The 23,844-nt window shown below is 50.0% G+C and overlaps 1 protein-coding gene across 2 annotated transcripts in view; it reads right to left on the bottom strand.

Annotated features, from left to right (window-relative positions):
• LOC135824680 (PRKCA-binding protein-like) overlaps positions 1-23,399 on the bottom strand; it is a 33,092-nt gene extending 9,693 nt beyond the window's left edge. Inside the window, exons 1-7 of one of the 2 annotated variants that reach the window (XM_065337391.1) lie at positions 22,911-23,399; positions 7,284-7,412; positions 6,856-6,922; positions 5,978-6,067; positions 2,187-2,240; positions 672-734; positions 166-253 (exon numbers count right to left, since the gene is read on the bottom strand). In XM_065337391.1, coding sequence (XP_065193463.1) covers positions 166-253; positions 672-734; positions 2,187-2,240; positions 5,978-6,067; positions 6,856-6,922; positions 7,284-7,412; positions 22,911-23,024 — 605 coding nt within the window. In that variant the 5' untranslated portion in view covers positions 23,025-23,399. Of the gene's footprint in view, positions 1-165; positions 254-671; positions 735-2,186; positions 2,241-5,977; positions 6,068-6,855; positions 6,923-7,283; positions 7,413-13,596; positions 13,906-22,910 lie in introns of those variants that run through there. The other variant, XM_065337392.1, reaches the window with a different exon arrangement.
• Between the last annotated feature and the right edge of the window lie 445 nt (positions 23,400-23,844).

Genomic DNA, 23,844 nt, shown 5'->3' with positions numbered 1-23,844 from the left:
CGCGCGCATGTGTGTGTGTGTGAGTCTGTATGTGTGTGTGTGTGTGTGTGTGTGTGTGTGTGTGTGTGTGTGTGTGTGTGTGTGTGTGTGCGTGTGTATGTATGTGTGCATGTGTGTCTGTGTGTGTGCATGTGTGCGGTGCACATGCATGCACAGAACACGTACCGGTGGGCCTCCCCGATGAGAGTGGATGTCTTTCGACGTGCCATGTCAGCATCAACCTGAGAAAGTTCGGAGAAAACCTCCGCCAGCTCTGAACATTCGTGAAAACGAAAGCACCAAACAAAGCAATATGTCATGGTAAACACAGTCCGGCACCAAATCCACGGTGAGCGAAGGCCATCGACAAGCGACAAACACTCTGGCATCTTCACTACAGAGGGCACATGATTGAGCTGATCATATTCAGCCGGGCACAGCGGGGATGTAAATACCCAGGCTTTTTTGCTGATGTGTTCATCGAGTTCAAAAGAAACAAAAAACGTGGTTTGTAATATTTGAGAATTATTTAACGCCAGCATGTTGTTTGCTGCGCCTATCACCATCCCGGCCAACCCTACACACACACACACACACACACACACACACACACACACACATGCGCGCGCACGCACACAAACACGCATAGCTCGGCTGGCATGCATGTGAAGATGGGCCGTGGAAATACTTACCGCGGTTTACGGAGCACTGGTCTTTAAATGCCTTGAGTAGACTGTGTATTCGAATGGACAGCTCTGGAAATGAAGAGAACAACACATAATAGGAGGTATGCATAGAAGATGGCCATCACCTTTTTGCGGAGAAAGCTGTCCCATACTTGGAAGGTACAACCAGCTCTAGTAGTACATTTGCGAGTATAACCACATGGAGTTCATGAACTTTTATGCAGAGCTGGTATGACAGTGTGTACAGGTACGCTTGCAGCGGAATGGCCCCACTAAACCTAATGGCAGGAAAATGATGAATTTATAGAAAAGAAAAAAAGACCAAGGAACTACAAGTTACTGTAGGACATGTTATTATAACGAGTCGCAAATTTAACGATTGTCCAAAATTCATAGGTTAACGAGAAGATATGTTAACGATCTTGCAGTATTCTGCCATATCCACACACAGCATACATGAAGCAGTACGGCTTTAACGGATCTTATTATAACGAAGAAATGTCATCCGTTAAAACGTTAGATTTGCTTCCTCGTTATATATACATGTCTTACAGTACGCTATAATAGTTCCTTGGTCCTTTTCTATAAATTTATCCTTGGCTCTCCATCCGAGTCCATTCTTGCAAAATGATGGATACGTCCCATTCACATCCTCAGTAACACATGCACATGGCAGCGATCAGATTAGAACATCTCATCGGCTGATGCCAGCCAAACAGCCCTCCAATCTGGCCATGTTCAACCACAGGTCAGGACCGCTGGAAGCTGTGTTTGATTGGTCCCGCCATACCAGAGTCCTTCACACTCCGTGCATAAAACAACGGCGGGTACACATGGCCTGCTCGGCAGTAAGCATGGGCGGGTGGCAAAGCAGTGTGTCCGACAGTGGCCTGCCCAACCGGGTCGCCCCCCCCCCCCCTCCCCCACCACCCCGCTGTTCACGAGTAACATGTACACCACAGCTAGGGTGGTGAAGCCAGCTCCTGCCCAACCGGGTCGCCCCCCCCCCCCCCCCCGCTGTTCACGAGTAACATGAACACCACAGTTAGGGTGGTGAAGCCAGCTCCTGCCCAACCGGGTCGGTTCCGCCCCGCTCCCCCCCCCCCCCCCCCCCGGTGTTCACGAGTAACATGAACACCACAGTTAGTGCGGTGAAGCCAGCTCCTGGCCTGGCACAGGAGCAGCAGGCAGCATGCTCCAACATCGTCCGCGATCACACTGAGCGCGTTCGATTTTGCCCACGAATCCATTTTTCGAATCCGTTTATGAATTACCCCTGGCTATTCTCATCACCCCATGTGAATAGGATGAATCGATTACGTACCGATTCCAGGGCTCATGACATGACAATCGAACGACTTGAATACACGAGACTCCATTCATGAATCAAGTCATGGGCATAATCGAAAGCACCCAGTGCAAGGACATCTGCAGCCCGACAACAGCCATAGCCACGCCGCGCCCGACACGCCACCCGGTCCAGAGAAAGTAGAACGGAGAGGGAAAAAGGTTGTGACTTACGTTTCATCGACGCCTCGTTCTTCTCAAGCAGCTCAAAGCGTTGCACAAAATCATCTGGGCAAAACAAAGACAAAGGGTTGGTTGAGAGGGGATCGAGTGGCATTGGTACGGAAACCGCCAACAATTGCACACGGTGTGCATTGACAAGTGTTAGGGTATTGGAGAAGAGTTATGCCTGGACCACACTGCGCTGATTTTTCGGCCGATATGGACTCGTACAAAAAATCCTCAAGATTGGCATGAAAATTGCCTGGTGTGGACGGTGTTGTCGCACACGTTTCTGACAAATTTGTGTGTGTGTGTGTGTGTGTGTGTGTGTGTGTGTGTGTGTGTGTGTGTGTGTGTGTGTGTGGCCCGCGCCCGACTGCCCAGCAGCGTAATTCGTTCAGCCATGTATGCATGTGTTCTCGCCGGTTCCGTTTGCCCCACCATCTCCGGCGTCATCAGGCTGCGTGCTCCATCTTCCTCTCTGATGCCCCTCCGGGGCCCACGTGACCCCTGTGGCAGTGGCTCTACAGGACAGGACAGGACAGGTGTGTGTGTGTGTGTGTGTGTGTGTGTGCTCCTGGTCTGCTGAGGGTCGGAGCAATGGCGAACAAGCCCCCAGGCTCAGTGGCCTGGCGCAAATCACCTTTTCAACGAAAAGGGATATCCTCCGGAGATTTTCCAGGACGCAAAATTTCGCGAGAGAAGAAGTACCTTTGTGAGACTCGAGAAAGTTGAACAAGATACAACAGCAGCATGTGAGCGGGTAGTGCAGATGCAGAACCAGACCAACTCAGCGGTCGGTCTACTGCAGGAGCAAAGACGCAAAACCACCACCAACATTGGTCAACTGCAACAGCACCAGCAGGGCACTAGTGACAAGCTTTTGTGTGTCTCAGCAGCTGTTTCCACCATTGAACAAGTTCAATCTGACATGCGCAGTGACTTGGAGGGGGAATTCGGCGAGGTAAAGTCATCAGTTACAGTTTTATCAGCTAGCGTGGAAGGCACTGTCAGAAAGGCTGCAGTACAAAATCACTACAGGTCCATTCACAATATCTGTACATCATTTGGTAGCCAGGGTAAAGGCAATGAGCAGTTCAATAATCCATGTGGCATCACAATCAGCAAAGATCGAAAGATGTTTGTTGCTGATGCTTCGAATCATCGGGTCAAGGCCATCACACTGGATGGTACACACATGCACCTCATATAGGCAAACGGGACAGTGGTAATGATGAATTCAACTTTCCCAAAGATGTTGCCGTGGACGCTGATGGTCATCTTGTGGTGGTTGAGAGGGACAGCAAGAGACTGCAGGCCCTACATCGGGATGGGTCTTACGTGAAAACGATTGGTGATGGTACTATCCATAAACCATTTGGTGTGGCAGCACTGTCTCTGCCCCAGCGTGGTATTTGCTATGCTGTAACCAATATCAATGACCATTGCGTGAGAGTGTTTCGGCAATGGACGAGGAGAGTTCAACAAACCATGGGGTATTATGTGGTCCAACGGCAGATTAGAGTGGTTGTGGACAGAGATAATCAGCGTATCCAGGTTTTCACTACTGATGGAAACTTCAATACCATGTTCGGATCAAAGGGAGAGTCAGATGGTCAGTTCAATAGCCCTTCCTACAATGCCGAGGATAGGCATGGATATTTTCTGGTCATGGATCAGTACAACCATCGTGTTCAAGTGTTCACTTCCGACACATTCTCTCATGTGGCTACCTTCCGTTCAAGCGGTTGTCTTTCCAATCCGCAAGGCATTACAGTATCACCCAGTGGTACTGTGTATGTTAATGACTGGGGAAAACACTGTATACTATGTTCTAACCTTTGTCCTGGAGCATCTTGTTTCTTGTTCTACACTAACGTTTCTCATTGCTGTGAAACATGAACAGGACCAGTATTAGCAGGTTAGAGTGGTCAGGCTATACCATAGAATTTCATATACGTTTTGTATAATACATCGAGTAGGCATGACCTTGCCACCAGTGAACACGTATTGGGCAGGCGAACAGTAGATCCAGCCAAGGCCTGACCCACTGGACCAGTTTCGTCGTCCCTGATTAAGCTGATGAACATATGAGCATTGCCAATCACTGCAGGCCATGCGATAAGAAATCATGGTCGTTCTGATATAATGTCCTGACACTTCTTCAATTGGTCGGACATGCCCAGACATCCCATTTTGCTACACATGTCTTTGAAAGCCGACGTTTTCAAATTTCTCACTCAATGATGAAGGACAGCACGGAGTTTCTTCCGTGAAAATGCGCACTCAATTTCCAACATAACTTTGGTTCTACTTTACCGCTTTTGAAGATCTTGGGCTCGTTGGAAAGCTCTTGATGAGAGAATACGATGAGCCCAAACTCGCCAAGAGCACTACTTATTGTCCGCCACAACGCGCTCCAAACGCGAGTCCAGTTCCAGATCTGAGATGAGTTTGACTGCACCCACGTGCATTAAAATGCCCATGGAGTATTTTTTCGTCTCGGATCGATCGGATACTTTGTCCGTTGCACGGATATTTCGCCAGTACAACGACCGAAAACGGTCGGAAAATGTCCGACCGTTATTTCATGTCCTGCACTGTATATCATATTTGGATGCTTGAATGTGTGCTTGCATATGTGTGTATACGTGTGTGTGTGTGTGTGTGTGTGTGTGTGTGTGTGTGTGTGTGTGTGTGTGTGTGTGTGTGAGAGAGAGAGAGAGAGAGAGAGAGAGAGAGAGAGAGAGAGAGAGAGAGCGAGAGAGAGAGAGAGAGAGAGAGAGAGAGAGAGTGTGTGCGTGCCTGAGGTGGGGTCCTCATCGACAGGAGACTTGGTCGGATAGTTACGATGCCGACACTCTCCTCGCCGCCCCCACCTTGGAGTCCTTCGCGAGGCCCTGCAAACCCGCGAGTGGAGCAAACTACCGCACGAAGACGACGACTTGGAACGACTCCAAGCATTGTGCGTGTGTGCGTGGGTAGTTCTTTGAGCGGGTGTGTATAGGTAGTTCGACCCCGTCGGCCGACTTCATGTCGAAGTCAGTGTTGGAGCATCGGCTGAAAAATCGGCCTAGCATGGGCCAGGCATAACCACACGTAGAGAAACGAAAACATAAATAGAACTAGTTTCTATCGTAAAGTATCGCGAGAGAACCCGGTCTCGCGAGAGCGCCCCACCTTGATTTTACAGCCAGGGAAAGGAAATCCGTATGGTGGAGTGCAAAGAAGTCTGTATGGTGTGAACATCTTAGTATACAAAGTTCACACTTGGCATGTTTGCGTGAATGGCCAAGGTAAACTGAGCACGGATTGACAACACAGCGTGCAACATGTGTACGTGTTCTATGACCTACAGACAGGACACCACCTCCACAGCACGACCATGAACGGAAGAGTTGGCGGGGCCCTTGGTGTGGTACTTTACAATTACAAGTACATGTGTGTGTGCGCGCGCGCGCGTGTGTGTGCACACACGTGTGTATGTGCATGTGTGAGTGTGTGTGTACGGTACTGTCAGTCGCCGAAGACCGGAGCGCCGAAGAACGACCAGGCCAGAATTTCACCAAGCACAGCATACCAATGTATGCACTGTGACTCAACTGCGCCTAGACTGCCGTACATGAAAATATGAACGGCCTAGGCTAGGAGGCTGACCCCCAGTTCTTCGCTGACCGACAGTACATGTACTGTGTGCGTGTGAGAGTGAGCGAGAGAGAGAGAGAGAGAGAGAGAGAGAGAGAGTGCGTGTGTGTGAGAGAGTGTGGGATCGTCTGTCTGGACCGCACTACAACTGAACTCACCATTCACCAGCATGGCACGAGTTAGACCAAACTTGTCTGCCATGTTCGCAGACACGTAGTCCAAGATGCGGTGCTTGAAATCGGCCATTACTGCAAAAACAAAGAGTACACATGCACAATAGTGGATCAGGTCATGCCATTAGGGGGCATCCATGATTATCGATCTTTTACACGAAAAGAAAAAAAGTTGCGTTTATGGGTGGGTGGGTTGGATATAGTTTTCGCTTTGGAAAATAATATATCGATAGCTGCAACATCAATCTATTCTAGGTGTCAAGTCAATAATATATTTTTCGTTCAGGGGGTGCGTGCGTGGGGGAAGGTTGTAACTAAACTTTTTCGTTCCGTGAAAATTATCGGTAATGCCGGATGGCCCCTTATGCGCCGTGCTTCCAAGCTGAGAGCCAACAACGGCACCTGCCCATTACTGGAGGTGAAATGACACATCCAAGTTTGTAGTTGTGCGTTACAAAAAGGTTTTTGGCCCGGTTTCATGCAAAAAGAGGGGCTGTAGCCGCTTGAGAATATGGCAGTTAGCCAAGGGGGGAACATTCACTGTTTTACGTGTTAGCACAGTGAACGTGCAGACAGACAAACACGAGGGACTACTGACACCTGACCTAGACCTCTTCATTACTGCAATGTGACCACTCGGTCATGTAGTACATGCAAATGCACCCCCCCCCCCCCTACACACACACGCGTGCACCCCCACCCCCCACACACATACACAAAGCAGACGCAGGCGGAAGCTTTCAAACAAAGAGCACAAGGAGAGTCCTGACGAGCCGGGTGCACAGTTTCTCAGCACTGATCCCTGAGAGCAGAACACACATACGTATCGGCGTACAGCATCATCAGCAGCTAGCGCAACTCACAGATATCTATCGTTATTCCCTCGATCACATCAAAGGTCAGCTTGTTTCCAGTAATGCGGACGGGATTCTGCACAGGAAACGACACAAACAACAAAATATACAGCACACACCATGATCGTCTGGTCACGTAGGACAAACGCAGACACCTATCTACCATTGCACTGTTGTTCGCACTAAGCCGCACTATGCACGTCTCGAACGCACCCAGTGTTCAGGACATAGTGGACAATTGGCGTGTTCACAGCACTATGAGCCATGGTACGGGCAATCGACACTTACCACGGGCCGTGCTGCGAAGCTCATTGAGGAAGAGTGTGCGCACGCACAGACATCCGCATGCCAAACATGCATGCACGCGGGCGCACGCACGGCTCACAACCGACTTTGTTACGCACCCACTCCATACCCAATTCACACTCTGTACCTACCCCTGAGTTCTTGATCTTGTTGGCAACATCTATGCGTTTCATCTTGCTGACGAGTTCGCCATTGACGTGCGTGATGGCATCGCCTGGCTCCAGTGTTCCTTCTTCATAGACTTTGCCCTTCGGGAAAACCTACCAGACGAAGTTACAACACAAGTTTCGAGAACAAAGAGTGGTCATGTCGCTGCGCCTGTGTGTACGTGCATTGCAGACATATAGCTGTGCCTGTATGTATGCATTACAGACAGCTTTGCGAATAAGGACCTCTGATGGTGCGTCAGACAAGTGCCGTTAGTTGCAACTTGTCAGTATTCACGAAGTTGAAAGTATGCAGTGATTGCCCCACCCCCACCCAACCTTTTGGTTGGCGGATGTTGGGCCGAAATTCGATGAACAATGTCATGTTTGTACGCGCAAGCAAGAGTACATACCCCCTCCCCCCCCCCCCCCAAGAGTGTGCAACTCCCACATACCCTGCTGTCCCGACAGAATTTCAAGTTGATGTCATTATTTATGATGCAATGCTCCTTGCACCAGTGATTTACAACATGTGTACGGGTGTCAACGCATCACACGTTTTTCTTTGCAATAATTCGAACAGAATCAGATGGGATTCGGTCCACCACACGTTCCGTATTCGTCTGATAATCCGCGTACAGTGCGCATCGCATCATAAAAATGACGTCAACTTGAAATTCTGTCGGGACAGCACCCATAGTCGAGTTGCACACTCTGGGGGGCTATGTACTCTTGGCGCAAGTGAGAAGCACGCAGATCAACCAGTAGTATTCATTCACTCCGATCGATCGTAGTCAGAGCTGACCCTGCACTGGCTTCAGTTACACATGTACATGATGGTACATTGCTGCTTAATGAAATCCAGTCGCGGCACTTAAGTTTGCACCTTACACCATTCACAGCCCAGTGTTCGCAGGTGTAGGGCTGTGCAACACCCCGTACATACTTGAAGGTTGCGGCTGGATTTCATTGAGCAGAACTGTACTTGACAGACCCAGGCCAGAATGCATGGACTGTATGAGATCGAAAAGAAATGCGCGTGCCACCGGCGTGAAGCACGGTCACTGGATTCTCCCTGGGTCGTTTGCATCGTAGCCGCTAAGGGCCGGGTTCCACTGCGGCTCCACTGCTCGTCTTTCGCGGCTTGAAACGTCATCATTACCATAGTGATCGCGGCTCGAGCTGGAGCAGTGAGGCCGCGGCTCACCGCGAGCTTTCGCTACGATTCTTGACCAAAAACTGCGAGCCGCGGTTGCGGCTCGACCTGTTTCCCGTACTTTGCATTGTTTTGTACGCCAGAATTGTAAAATTCAAATTTTAATTCGTTGCGCAGGCCAGAACACGAGGATTTTTTTGATTTCGTGCGCACGCGCAGGCAGGTGAAACATCATCAACAAGTGTGGACCACGACCGCGGTACCGCGAATGGCGAGTGTCAGAGGAACCGCGCTGCTCCGCTGCATGCAGCCAAGTGCCGCGGAGCAGCGGAGCCGCAGTGGAACCCGACCCTAATGAAGCGTTGGTTTTTCGTGGGCAGCTCCCTCGAAATCGGAAAGGCAGGAGTACTTTGCTTCAGTCAGAGTAAGTTTGTCTTATTGCTATACCGTAGCGTTTTGGAGAAAATTTTCGAGATTCTTGTACACTAGTACATGACTGTATAACTGTCACAGTACTCGGCTTTCAGGATTGCTCCGTACAAACTTTGGAGCAGGGTGCAGGTTTTCGCGCTCTGAGGCTCCCACAGTTTCTCGCCAGGAAACCGGCATCAGGCCGGCCTGGTTTCAAACATTAGGTATAGTAGTAGTAGTAGGAAACTAGGTAGACATCGGATAGCTTTGGCCTACCTCCGCCATGCCTCCAGCAAAAGCTGCCGTTCGCGGGCTGACGGATTCGGAGGTAAAATTGTTGTGCTCCCTCCCCGGGATCGAGTCTTCGATTTTAGACGTAGTAAAGACGCTGGCAACATTTGTGACGGAGTCCGCAGACCGCGAGACACGACTAAAGAATAGGATCGATGATTTATCGAGGCAAATTGCAGGCCTGAACGAGGAGGTTGTCGCCCTCAGGGAGTCCGCCATTGTCGCAGCAAGTGCTTCTCCCCTGACTCCTCCAGCAGTTGCCCACAACCAGCACAGCCAGCGTACGATGGAGAGTACAGCGGGAAGGACCAGCAAGCGTACCCGTACTCGCACAGGCCAGGCTGCCACGTGTACCACTGATGCAGACGAACACCGTAGCACTTCCCGTAGCGTGGGTGACCCTGCCAGTGACCATGAAACGTCAACCGAGGATGAGGACAAGTCCCAGGCAATTGAGCGGCCCACTGTCAAGCCCAAGCCACTGAAGCTAGAGCCAATCACGGATGACACGTGGAAACTGGTATCAAACGAACCTCACAGAGTGAAGAAAGCCGTAATCTATGTGGGCAATTTGAACTCACATAGCAGTGAAGAAAGTGTCAAGGAATTCACTGAGCAACGCTCTGCAGCAGTAAACAAACCGGTGAAGGTTCACCAGTGCAGCATACACACCACAGAAGATGGGAAAGTGTCTGCCCGCTTGATGATCGATGCGACTGACCTTGAAATCGCCACTGCTCCAAACTTTTGGCCTCGCCCACTGTACGCGCGGGTTTGGCGCCACCGTGAGCGTCCGAAGGGGGACACCTTGTCCGGCTCACACAGTGACACTCTCAGTGATGCTCCAAAGGGGGACACCTTGTCCGGCTCACACAGTGACGCTCTCTCCGAGTCCTCCGACACTCAAGCTCAAAGCTCCAATTAGATCCTTTCGGATCCTGCTGACGAACACATTTGGACTACTGAGTAAACTTGGTGACTTTCACCATGCTGTACACGTTCACCAACCTGACATTGCCATTGTCACAGAGAGCAAGCTAACCCCTGAGAAGGCTACTGATTCCGAACTGTCCTTGCCTGGGTACTACTCCCCACTGCGGAAGGATCGAACAGCTCATGGAGGAGGAGTTGCGGTTTGGGTTAAAGCCAGTCTGGCCCTCCGAGAACTCGATGACATCCAGGTCGGTAATGAGGAGCTAATATGGCTGAGTGTCAGAACTGTGGATAAGAAGTCAGTGGCTGTGTGTGCTGCATATCGCTCTGGCTCCTGCCACGACAATGACATCAGTACCCTTGAAGACATCAGTGCTGGCATAGACCTGGCCCGTAAATCTTGTCAATATGTGGTATTGGCTGGAGATTTTAACGTACACAACGTGGATTGGCTCGGCAGCACCAAGACAACTCATGCAGGTGTGTACACTGAAGACATGTGTGCTTTTCACTGCTTGGAGCAGCACGTGCATGAGCCCACCAGGGGCCTTAACCCACTCGACTTAATAATGACTGACCTACCGGGAGATGCGACCGTCAATACCTTAGCACCTCTCGGAAACTCTGACCATGCCTGTGTCCTAGCTGACTTTCATGTAAGCACAGCAGAGGAACCACCAGTGACCAGAACTGTCTGGCGTTACCAACGCGCAGACTGGGACAGACTCCGCCACTTCTTTAGAACAACAGATTGGCAGTCCACTGTCAGTGATGATCCTGATGCAATGTGTATGCACTTGACCCAGAATATTCTGGAAGGAATGCGCCGATACATACCGTCTAAGCAGTTGTGCATGAAACCATCTAACCCCTCTTGGTGGACACCGGAATGCACTGAGGCTGTAGCACAGAAACAAAGAGCATGGAGGAGACTCTGCGCCGACCGGTCAAGTGCCCAGCTGCAAGCCCGTTACAATGTCGCCAAGCACTCGGCTAACCATTGCCTAGCAACTGCCAAGCAGGCATTCACAGCAAGCCTGGCGCAGAAGTTAGCCTCTGGGTGTATGGCGTCTGGTGAATGGTGGCGAACCATCAAGAAGGCCTCTGGCCACGGAAACAGCCCATCCATACCTACTCTCCGCAGCACCGATGGTACGGAGCACGACACCAACCGCAGCAAAGCAGAGTGCATGGCCGAACACTTCGCCAACAAATGCAGTCTAGGGGCAGACGACCTATCCGCTCCATTTCCTTACGTCCGACCACGTACTGACCGCAACCTCTGCACCGTCCGGTTTCGCGAGACCACAGTCGAGCGAACTCTCCGCCAGCTCAACCCCACCAAGGCCACTGGTCCAGATGGGATACCTGCCCGCGTCTTGAAAGCTTGCTCTGCAGAATTGGCACGGCCGCTTTCAAAACTATTTACATGCTGTCTTCGCTCCGGCATCCAGCCACAACAGTGGAAGGTTGCAAACGTAGTTCCAGTCCACAAGCGCAAGTCTAAATCGTCGCCATCAAACTATCGACCAGTGTCGTTACTGAGCATCCTCTCCAAGGTCATGGAGACCATAGTCAACAGGGCAATGAGCAACTTCATGGAGACGAATCACGTCCTGTCAGAACGGCAATTTGGCTTCCGTCGCGGCCACAGTGCAGCAGACCTGCTGACTGCTCTCCACCACCAGTGGGTGCACACCGCCGGAGATAAAGGAGCTTCTCGAGTGCTGGCCATCGACATTGCTGGAGCATTTGACCGGGTGTCTCACACTGGTGTGTTGCACAAGGCTAGAGTGTATGGCATCTCGGGAGACCTGCATCGGTGGCTCCAAGACTACCTCTGCAACCGCACACTTCAAGTCCTCATCTCCGGCCAGACATCAGCCAGGCGCCCAGTTAAGGCTGGGGTGCCACAGGGCAGTATCCTGGGCCCCACCTTATTCTTGGTCTACGTCAACGACCTTGAAGACCACCTCCCAATCGGCTCCAACCTTGCCTCATTCGCCGATGACACAACCCTATACGCCGAAATTGCAACGCTCGCTGCTGTTCCTGACAACGCTAGAGTACTCCAGGCTGCTGTCGACCTTGTATCCAGTTGGGGCTCGGATTGGAAAGTGCAGTTCGAGCCAGCCAAATCTCAGGCCCTTACAATTTCCCACCATCGTCGGGACTGGCCAATACCCCCCATTGTCTTCAATGGAACTCCTGTCGAGGAGCAGCCCTCCATCAAAGTACTCGGCGTCACGTTTGACCATCAGCTAAAATTCAGCCAGCATATCCGAACTGTTGTAGTCCGAGCAACGCAGAGACTTGGAGCCTTGCGCAAGGCATTTCACTTGCTGACTATTCCTGCCCGGCTTCGAGCCTACAAAGCCTTTGTCCGGCCGGTTATGGAGTACTGCCCAATCGTCTGGATGGGGGCAGCTCCTTCCCACTTGTATCGGCTGGACTGGGTGCAGGAGCGAGCCATCAAGGCAATACATCCGCAATGCTGGCTTCCTAGCCTCATAATTCGCCGCACCATCGCTGCCCTCTGCCTCCTGTATAAAGCCCTTTGCGATAATTCTCCCGCTCTTCTCTCGAGAATGGCTCCACCGACACACCAACCCAGGACCACACGCCTCACCCGCCAGGCTGTACGACTGTCCACCGCGCATCCCCATCAGTTACAGAATGTTCTTCCTGCCAATTCCCGGAACAATGTGAGCCGAGCCTTTCCCCACTCCGTCATCCCAATTTGGAACCAGCTGCCTACCTCTATCATTCCCCACCCATTTCACCCAAAGAACATCCAAAAGTTCAAGACAGCAGCTTATCACCATCTCCTCAGAACGAACTGGCACTGGGCCACTCATAGCATACGCGAGTAAGAGGGTACAGTGTCCTACCATGCTTGGACATACATGTAATCTCTCCTCACAGACAGTCTCCTCTTGAATTTAAAAGTCTAACAGCGTTCACATCAATACTCAACTTATTCTTTTGCTCACTGAGCAATACAATCTTTCCATTTTCTTTCTTCTGTTTTCTTTTTCAATTTAATCCTCCCTACCCAAATATCCCTTTGGTGCGTCCATGGAGCTATGAAGCCGAGACCTCTGGTCGGCGGAGCTCAATGGGCCCCACCACCACACTCCATCATTCACCCCAGTGTCTGGAGATATGTGGATTTTGTAGAAAAAAAAAAACAAAAAAAAAACAGCCATGTCCAGTGAACGTATATCATGATGTAGAGTGGAGTACTTGAACAAATACAAATCTCCGTAGAAAGACTACCGGTGTACCATGTACAACATGTATACACCAGTATGTGAGCAGGGCATTGCCTGGAAGTCAAGCCAAAACATCTTCCTACGCCACTGGATAGTGGCATGATCACAGCAGCATCATCAGCAACACCCCAGGTGTACATAGCAAGTGCACGTTGAGCATAAACTCTTCCTATTCACATTGAAAGCCACACGCGTTTGACACCCACAACTATTGTCTCACTCTGATACCTACAAGTAGATGATCAGAGATCGTCCCTGCACTGGAAGTCGCCCCAGGAGCAGCACGTCGAAAACCACCATCCTTTAGTCTATTTTTGTCGATGCAAACCTCTGCTCCTCCTCAGCTCACAACCTCACGCCCGTAGGTCTACTGGGCCGTAGCCGGCGTAGGCTAGTTTTTGTTTTTGTTTTGGCAGGTTGTCACAGCTACTCCTGAGTCGTAAGCGTTGTGGAATGTGGAGCCTCCGCCAAAAAATATCATTGCCAGTGGCAGTGGGCTAAATCAGTACAATAACTATCGTCAGACGCCACAACCGGCAGCTCAACATCTGATCAGGTGCATCTTCACATGTCTCCCTGCGACTGCGTTGTCCGCAACGCCAGTCGCTATGTACATGTATATGCCAAGGCTGAAAACTACAACTGGTCCTCAGCTGCGAGTAGTCCCTGTTTCGTCTCATGATTCCATGAACTCCAGGAAATGCACTACTGCGACACCGAACCTTGAACTGCTCACTCAAGAAATAGAGCGCGATCGATTGTTGTTCTTTTCAGTTTCTTTCTAAAGCGTTTCGAGCTTTTTTAGCGCTATTCTAAAAAAAAAAAATTATATTGTACGAGCTAGACATACCGTATTTTCTCTGATAAGAGCCCGGAGTTCTTATTAGCGGTATTTCAGTGATAGCGCTACCCGCACTACAGACTGTGCTTCTATTTCTTCCTTACAAATATGTGCTCGGCATGCTGTACTGCTGCTTTATACATGTATGCAGTCAATATACTTGTTGCATACATGTCCTCCAATTGTGGCCCGCGCTACTAATAGAGCTGTGCTCTTACTATTTCAAACAACTCTCACCCCGGGTCATTATTGGAGACTGGGCTATTACTGTAAAAGCCATAATACATAACGAAGTGCTAATTCGTTATACAGAAATCGAGAAACCTGTCGTTAAAGGGGAAGTTAAGGCAAAAATTAAAATTTCACCAGTTGTAGTCTTCGGGGTGCTGAGTCGAATGGTCTTGGTCCGAGGAAGCTGAGACGCTCCCTTCCTACTTGAATCCCAATCGAACTCGCGCACTTCCACCGAAACTGGGTGACAGCACCCTACGAGATGGGGATTTGTATGCAAAATGTCACTAAAAGCGCCATTTCGTTCTTATAAAAGCACGGATGACCGCGATTGGCCCATATGTTGTAGTCTTTCGGACGCTGAGTCGACTGGTTTTGGTCCGAAAAGGCTGCGATGCAGCGTTCCTCCTTTATTCCCAATCGAACATGGTTGAACAAGTGGTCACGTGCTCCTGGGTGCCCAAATCACCTGGTCACCGCGCCAGCAGGTGACAACTTTCACACCAAGGTTCAACTCGAGTTCAACTCGAGTGACAGGACTGCACCCAAAAAAGGTCAAACAGGCTAGTAAGTTGTACCCTGCAGGCACGGTGACCAGGTGACTGGTGTACGCAGGAGCACGTGACCGCTTGTTCAACCATGTTCGATTGGGAATAAAGGCGGAACGCTGCATCGCAGCCTTTTCGGACCAAAACCAGTCGACTCAGCGTCCAAAAGACTACAACATATGGGCCAATCGCGGTCATCCGTGCTTTTATAAGAACGAAATGGCGCTTTTAGTGACATTTTGCATACAAATCCCCATCTCGTAGGGCGCAGTCACCCAGTTTCGGTGGAAGTGCGCGAGTTCGATTGGGATTCAAGTAGGAAGGGAGCGTCTCAGCTTCCTCGGACCAAGACCATTCGACTCAGCACCCCGAAGACTACAACTGGTGAAATTATAATTTTTGCCTTAACTTCCCCTTTAAAATAGAAATCGTTATACAGAATTCGATACAGGTAACTGTTGCTATTGAGCGTTGAGATTGAGAATGAGTGAGAATCGTTACCTTTGGTACATGTAAACCAGTCAATTATTTGGGGAAATCATTATAATTATATGCACCTCGTTAGAATACTGTAAAAGCAGAAGTTTTCGGTGGTGTTTTATTTTCGGTAACTTCGGTGCCGACAATTTTTACCGAAAATGAAACGCACCGAAAATTCCGGTACTACCGGTACTGTATACATTTAGTACTAGTACACTTACCTGGAAAACGGGTTTCACCGAAAATTTCCCTCCACCGAACCGCCGATTTTGGAGAATACCGAAAATATTACACCACCGAAAATTTCTGCTTTTACAGTAATGGCTTTTACAGCATTGGAGAGACCTGAGCTTTTAGTAGAGAAAATACGGTATACGAGTACAGTGTGTAGTACATAATACGAGTAGTGTAGTACTCGTTATGTGAAGCGGCACTTGATCAGACGCTGTGCTGCGCTTGGACACCGGTAGCGGCTCCACATTCCACAATGCCTGCGTACACGTATCTATGTGTGTATTGTGTGTATGTATGTGTGCGTGTGCGCATGTGTGTGTGTGTGTGTGTTTGTGTGTGTGTGTGTGTGTGTGTGTGTGTGACTGTGTGTGTGACTGTGTGTGTGAACGAACTGAGAGATGGCTGCTGCAGTGCTGAGGCAGCTGAGGCCGTTGACTCTTTATTATTTATTATTCTTTTATTCCACGATGGCGTGACGCCAATAAGGATGAATAATAAGTGCGATAGAACTGGTACTAGCCAGAAACAGCTAGATGGAAATTAACCGGGAGGCAAGAAGCAATGGATCTTGAAAAACAAGCGGGGGCAATAACGTTAGCAGGGGTGATCGAGATAGTTAAGTACACGTTCGAGATATCAGAAACCAGGGGGATGCGCGGAGCAGGAGCAGGTACTGCTCAAAAGAAGACTGGATGCATTGTTTCGGAAAGAATTTCTACGAGGTTGGGTTGTGATGTCGATAGGGAGTGAGTTGTAGAGGGTGAGGGCACTGTTGATGGGGGAATCTCGGTGCCTGTTCGTGTGTGCGTGTCCGATGGAGTAGGTCCTTGTCTGTCGAAGGGTGTATGGTTGGTGTTGACGTTGTGGTGCAAGATGTGGTTGTTGCAGGTGTGGTGGGGAGGTTTGGTGGTGGATGTCCCATGCTAGTAGGGCTTGTTTAACAAGGAGTCGTGAGCTAAGGGTGGGGAGCTTTGCGTGATGGAGGAGGGAGCTGTGGTGAACTGGTGCAAAGAGGGGAATCCGAAGGCAGATGCGTATAGTACGGCGTTGAATTCTCTCCAGTGTGTCCCGCTGTTGCTGTGTGGTGTTGGAGAGGGCAAGGCTGCCATATTCGAGAACGGGTCGGATGTAGGTTGTGTATATTAACAATAGGCTGGAAGCGTTCATTGTGCCACGTGTCTTGTGGAGTTGGTGTAGTAGTTTTTTGGCTTTGTTGGTGGTTTCTATGATGTGTTGGGTCCATCGCAAATCGTCTTGGAGTGTAACACCAAGGTGCCTATGTTGGTGGACCTGCTGCAGCCGAGTCGAGTGGAGCGTGATGTGGATGGTGTGTTGGGGTTGGAAGGAAAGGACGACGGTTTTCGTGGTGTTGACGAGGAGATGCCAATCCTTCAACCATCGTCCTGCTGCGTCCACGGCACGTTGGAGGAATGCAGCTGACAAATCCCTCGTGTAATGCGTCGCGATGAGTGCCGTGTCATCGGCGAACTGGCTGCATTTAGTGTGAGAGTTTGTACATGCCGGGGGGGAGGTCGATCGTGTACACCAGGAAAAGAAGAGGCCCCAGGACAGAGCCCTGGGGTACTCCAGCTGGAATGGATTTCCATGATGACAAAGCGGAGCCAACCTTGACGCGTTGTCGGCGGCGAGTCAGGTAGCTTGTGAGCCAGGTAAGGGCAATGCCACGGACACCAAGGTGCTCGAGTTTGGCCAGGAGGCCAGCATGCCAGACTCGGTCAAAAGCCTTTGATAAGTCAAAGAAGCATGCTGACACTGCCTGACCGGAATCTCGGCTGGCGGAAATCTCATGCACTAGGCGGGAGAGCTGTAGTTCAGTACTATCCTTAGATCGAAATCCAGATTGGTCGGCCGGTAGGTGAGGCTCAATGTGGGTGTAGAGGCGTTGGTGAACAATCCTCTCCTGAACCTTGCTGACAACGCTTAGGAGCGAGATTGGCCTATAATTGGTGACCTCTGCACGAGAGGCTTTCTTGTGTAGAGGACTGATAGTGGCGTCGCGCCAGTCCTGTGGCTGCTCGCCTCGCGAGAAGGACTCGTTGAAAAGTGTTGCGAGGGAGCACGATATTTCGTCTGCAGTGATCTTGAGCAATTTCGTCGGGATGCCATCGTACCCAGCCGACTTCCGGAAATCAAGAGCGGAAAGGAGTTTTCTGACCTCCTCCTGGGTGGTGATGATTTCCTTCAGTTCGCTTCCGATGATGCGCGACACGCCAATCTCTGGCACGGCTTCAGTTGGTCCGGAGACGGACTTCTGGCTTTCCGAAATGAAAAAATTGTTAAACGCTTCCGCCTTTTCTCCATCTGATCTAGCCACTGTTTCGTTCGCTGTAATAGGTGGAAGCTCCTTTTTCGGGGACGACCGCAGTGATTTCATTAACTTGTACAGGTTTCGCTGCGGGACACCAGTTACGTCGCCTTGCGCGGTAGTGGATACGAAGGCGGATTTAGCTTCTCTCAGTAGTGTTGTGGTCCTATTGCGTTGAGTAACGAATGTGAGCCAGTTCTCGGCGCTGCGAGTTCTGAGATACTGACGGTAGAGCTGATGCTTGAGTTTAATGCTGCAAAGAAGCGGTTGAGTCATCCATGGTCGCCGACCTGGGCATGTCTGGTGTGTACGTCGTGGTGCGAAGTTAGTACAGTACAAGTGTGCTGTGTTGATAAGCGAGTCATGCCAATGCGACCAGAGGTCTGTCATTGATAACTGCGGGATTTCCTCAGCTGGTGGCAAAAGCTGCATTGAGCTCAGGGCTTCTTTCAGTGCGACGACGCGATCAGGGTCCCAGTTCCAGCGCCAAGCTTCGACGTTTTGCTGGGGTGTTGGTGCTTGTGGTGGGCATGCAAGGGACACATTTCCTCCGACGAGTACATGATCTGACGCTCCGACAGGGGGATACGATGTGACAGATAGGTCTTCTTCTGGTACGTTGGAGATGACAACGTCGAGGCAGGACTTCAAGTTGCCTCTGGAAATACAGGTCGGAAAAGACACGTGCTGGTTTAATCCTGCAGTGTCTAGTAGGTAGCTCAGCAGGTCGCCAGCTCTATCAGTGATATCAGTGGAAAGCCATGAGGTGTGCTTTGCGTTCATATCTCCTACCAATAGAAACGGAGAGTTCATGTTGCAGAGACCTAGACAGGGCTCCAGTTGTTGGCAGAATGTGTACGGATCTGTGTTTGGAGGACGGTAGGAGCATCCGACTGTAAGTGATACATTCGGTAGGTCAAGTTCAAGCCAGAGTGATTCGAAGTTGCTCATCGTGATGTTTGTTTTGTGTTTGTGTGGGATGGATGAGTGAACATACACGGCGACTCCTCCGCCTCTACAGTGCTGCCGATCATGCCTATAAAGGGAGTAGTCGGGGAGTTCGTATAGAGAGTCTGGCTCTAGGGGGTTTGCCCAAGTTTCACATATGGCGATAAGACTGGGTCTCTTTTCTATGGCTACCTGCGCAATCTCGTCCATTTTGTTGAACAAGCTGCGAGCGTTGAAGCTCAGGAAATTGAACTTGCTTGTCCCGCAGAAAGAGCGATCGTATGAAATATGATCTGATTGCATAGCATTGTGGGGGAGAAAAGATTGTGCGTGAGGATTAAGCATGAGTATTGAAAGAAATGAAAGGACTAGCAAAGTAGTATAGTGACTTACTACTGGCATTGCGAGTCGATTCCTGTTGGCTTGTTCTTTTTCTTCGATTCGATGGAGAGGCCGCTAGCACCGTGATGCACTTCCTGGGGGCTGCTTTCTCTTCTTGCGATTCCGTGATCTCATGCCATTATCCTCAGGTCTGTCGGGGGTGACACTCGGGCGCAAACGCTTGGAGTTGCCCAAGTTGACTTCGCCTTCGCATGAATCTAAATTGCAGTCTTGAGCCGGTGGTCGGTGTTGATGGTGGACATTTGTGGTCTGGTTTGATGCTACTGCTTGCCCCAGCGGTTCATGATCTGAGTTGTTTGGCGTAGCACCAAAGTCTTCTGGCTCGGAGGAGTTTGACTGATGGTCATCGTCTGATTCGCTATCAGATTCCTTGCCTTGTTGGTTACCTTGTCGGTTGGCAACTATGTCTGAGAGAAGTACCTCCGCTCGCTCAGACTCGGTGGAGAGAAGGCTGGTGTTGTTTTTGGTTTTATGTTCGGAGGATGAGTCTACAGCTCTGTTGTTGGACGAAGTCTTGGTGGTTGATTTGCTTATTTGAGTCTTTTCCGGGCAGTCCTTGGCGATGTGCCCTGGCTTGTTGCATAGCCTGCATGTGGGTGTTTGATCAGCATGGTACACGCGGAAATTGCTCTTCCCGTCCCGTGATTTCACGTACGATGGTACGGTCTTGTTTGTGCCAAGTTTGAAGGTGGCAAACCTCACTCCTGTCGCAATGAAAACGCCATCCCGGATTTTGAGTCTGCCATGTCGTATGGCACCCTGCACCGTACCGTACTGGGAAAGTGCAGCTTCTACGGCTCCATCACTCACCCACACAGGAATGTCATGAATATGGAGCTGGACGTTGGGGGTACCCGCCAAACATTCCGGGGAAATATGCCGTTCATTGAGCACGAAGCCGTTCTTGGACACCAAAATGGCTAATGATGATTCCGTAAAGGTTATTCTGCACTGCCCGGAGGAGCTCACCTGTACAGACAGGATCGCCTCAGCCTCGATTCCATGCTTTTCCAGGCACTGCACGTAGGTGGCCAGCTTGATATCTTTGACTGCGGGAAATACCACTGTCCGGGCCATCAGTTCTCTGGCGCTCAGTCTTCTCCACGGATCCATGGGTGCTTCCATAGCTTCACTGACTTCACCACTGCTCCCAGCGGCCCCTGGAGAGGGGGTCCCGCTAGGCAGCATATCTAAAACAGATTTTGGGTCAGAGCTCGAAAAACCGCATCCGACTTCAAATTCAAAAAAAAAAAAACAAAAAAAAACAAAAAACAAAAAAAAACAAGACCAGTACCGGTGACCGGACCGGCAGTCATACATCTACGCGTTTCATGAACAGTCAGTCGCTGAGTAGTAGTACCGTACTGGCAATATATGTTGCCGCGTAACGCGTAACGCAGGGGGATGCGGCGTAACGCGCGACCAGGCTAGTGCGACAAATTTTCGTTGAGTTCGTAACGCGCGTCCGGCGGGGTGCGGCGATCTTTTCATTGCAGTTTGCACTGCAAAAAAAAAGGCTGAAAACTGTGAAAGTACGTGTACCGCGTGGTGAAAAGTAGTTTTTGGAGGAAGCGCTCTTCCCCTATGTCACTTTCCTTTTGATGATCTTTTTGTGAACAGATCACTCTGATAGTTAAAATATACAGTCTTCTATTGATATCGTTGTCGCCCTTTGGCGTCGGGTTTGTAACAGTTGGATAGCAACTGAATTTCTGTGCCTTCAATGTGGATGAAAAGAAAAAATGATGCGGCAAAAGTAAAAAAATGATGCGGCAATAGCAAAAAAGTGATGCGGCAATAGCAAAAAAAGGACTGCGGCAATATAGAAACCTGTGTAACGGCTCCTGTGCGACTTTGCATGTAACGCCCTGCGTGCGGCAAACATGTGCCAATGTAACGCTTCATGGCCTCACTGCGGCAACATATATTGCCAGTACGGTAGTACGTAGGTCTACCTGGTCACGTCACCTGGAAAACGAATTTGAGGGGATTCAAGGGACATTTCTATAAAATACAAAATTTGAGGGGATTTCAGGGAATTCCCGGGGAAGAAAACCTTTCAGTGTTGTCAAGGGTGCTACACACCCAGGATTGCATGCAGCGCATTCTGCACTGTCTCTGTATCCGGTGAAGGTTTCTGTGTAGAACTGTCCGTGCATGGAAAAACGGTCGTTAAAAGTACATGTAGGTGGTGGCTTACACCAGGTTTTACTCTACCACCGTATATGCCTGTGGTCGCATTTCTTTGGCGCTAACTGCACTTTGACATCATAGTCCCGTGGTGTACCTTGCACCCCTTCCCGGCACACACTCCCCCCCCCCCCCTTCATCTAGGTGAAGGACTTTTTACAATACTGTACACAAGTCTGTGGACAGCAACTGTTTCGCTCTGTTAGAGCTCATCAGCACAGCTCAGAGGACCGAAGCGCAGCTCTTCGTAATGAAATACGTTTCCGTGAAGCAAAGCACACACATACTGTACATGCGGCCGGACGTGCACTTTTAACTCAGGCACATGATAAGTCGCCAGTGCATTTTTTCGTCAGGGTGGCATACTTGTACGATACGTACAGTATCTAAACGTCGTACAGGTGGGCATGCGCGCGCCTACACACACACACACACACACACACACACACACACACACACACACACACACACACACACACCATGTACACCCCACGCAAATCTGCAAACGCACTGGATGTACACCCACAGATTTAGCAATGAGGACCAGATCTGAATGAACCAGATCAAGACTAGTGCCAGATACTGACCACTGCCTAATCCACACAGGTGGTGAAGTGATGAAGCCGTGTAAATAAATTGACCCACAATGCACACCAGGGGCATACATGTAGCTGGTCCCCCATTTTAGGGGGTGCACGTCCACATCTGTGTAGGTTGCCTGGTGCATGTCATTATGGTCAATATGTGCATACTGAACCTAGGTCGAATTTTTAGGGGGGGGGGGGGGGTGCACAGCCCCCCCCCCCCCCCATGCCAGATGCAGGCTACACAGAGTGGAGCACGTACCACATGCACACCACACATTAAGATGACATGCCATCAACTTGCAGACAGGTGCCAATCAAAGTAAAATACTGGAGACAGTGTTCAAACCCTCCAGGGCTGAACCAATAGTATTAGTAGGCAATACTGTGCACCAGCTCTAGACAAACATGTTTTCTATGCTAGACGATGGCCAACAGGCACTGTCAGTATTAGTTCAGCCTAGCTTGCTTTGTGTTCAGCCTAGCTTGCTCTGTGAGTAACGTATCACCTACAGTATCTTGTGGCCACGTTGAAACGGGCACTCCACACGTCACAAAAAACTGCCTCAGGGCATGTAACAGCCAGCTAGCTGCATACATGTAGGTCTCGTCCTGCTAGCACATGTACAAGACAACACCTCCCCCCCCCCCCCCCCCCCACTGTCTCTCTCTCTCACACACACACAAACAAGCATGCTGCATAGGCCACGGATGGCAGGCCGTTGTCACACACAAAAAGAAACCTGAAGACAGAAAGCTTACTTGTACGACGTAGATGCAGGGGAACAGAGGTGCTCCGCCGCCGATCGTCATTCCCAGTATTTCCTTCTCGGCCCTGTAGAAGGTGACTTCGAACGATTTTCCTGGGGCCGGCATGATCAGCTCCTATCCAAGTAGCCGACTGTTCGGGACTGATTTTAGCTTTGTCAAGCACAAATTTTCAAAAAAAAACTGTCCGAAGACTTGCAATGGCGAAGAAACTATTACATGTACTAGCAGTAGCACTGCCAGGAAAGCCGAGCCACTTGCTCTTCCAGCTACAACAGTCTTATTGTTGGAAAGTGACGGAACTTGTAGAACTTAGTAGAAGTTCAGTAGTCCGAGCCAGACAAAATCTCGTGCTCACAGCTGAGGTGTATCGTGGACAATATCCATACTGTCTTTTTCGAAAAAAAATAGTGGACCAAGCAAGCAAACGACGTACTCGAGATCTCGGCATGGGAGTCGAGTGTGAACCAGGGAGCCCTACAGAGCGATATTTTGAATCTGGCGCACGGACTGTACACATACGTACATACGTAGACTATGTGTAGGGCTCCCTGGTAGACCTACATGGACATGGTAGATCTACATGGTGTGAACCAGGTGAACACAATACACAGAACAGAACAGAGATGTACAGTGTCAGTTAGTTACGTCATATCGACAACCGGGTGTTACTAGTAACCACAATACACACGTCACACGTGCACGTGTCGCGTGTCGGTCAACTAACGTTACGTACTATCTCGTGTCGTGATGAGTTCGTGGACCGGACCAGGACCGGACTGTGCATAGGTATGTGCATATGTGTCACAGTGTGTGCCATTACATTATTATTATTATTATTTAAAAATTCGACGAGGAGACAATAATTTTAATATGGCAATAAGTAGGACGAGCTGAAGCGACATGTGGACTACTTTATTAACAATGT

The sequence above is a fragment of the Sycon ciliatum genome, chromosome 9, assembly GCF_964019385.1.
Source record: "Sycon ciliatum chromosome 9, ocSycCili1.1, whole genome shotgun sequence".
In the NCBI taxonomy this organism is placed as follows: Eukaryota; Metazoa; Porifera; class Calcarea; order Leucosolenida; family Sycettidae; genus Sycon; species Sycon ciliatum.
This window is presented reverse-complemented; position numbering and strand designations above follow the sequence as displayed.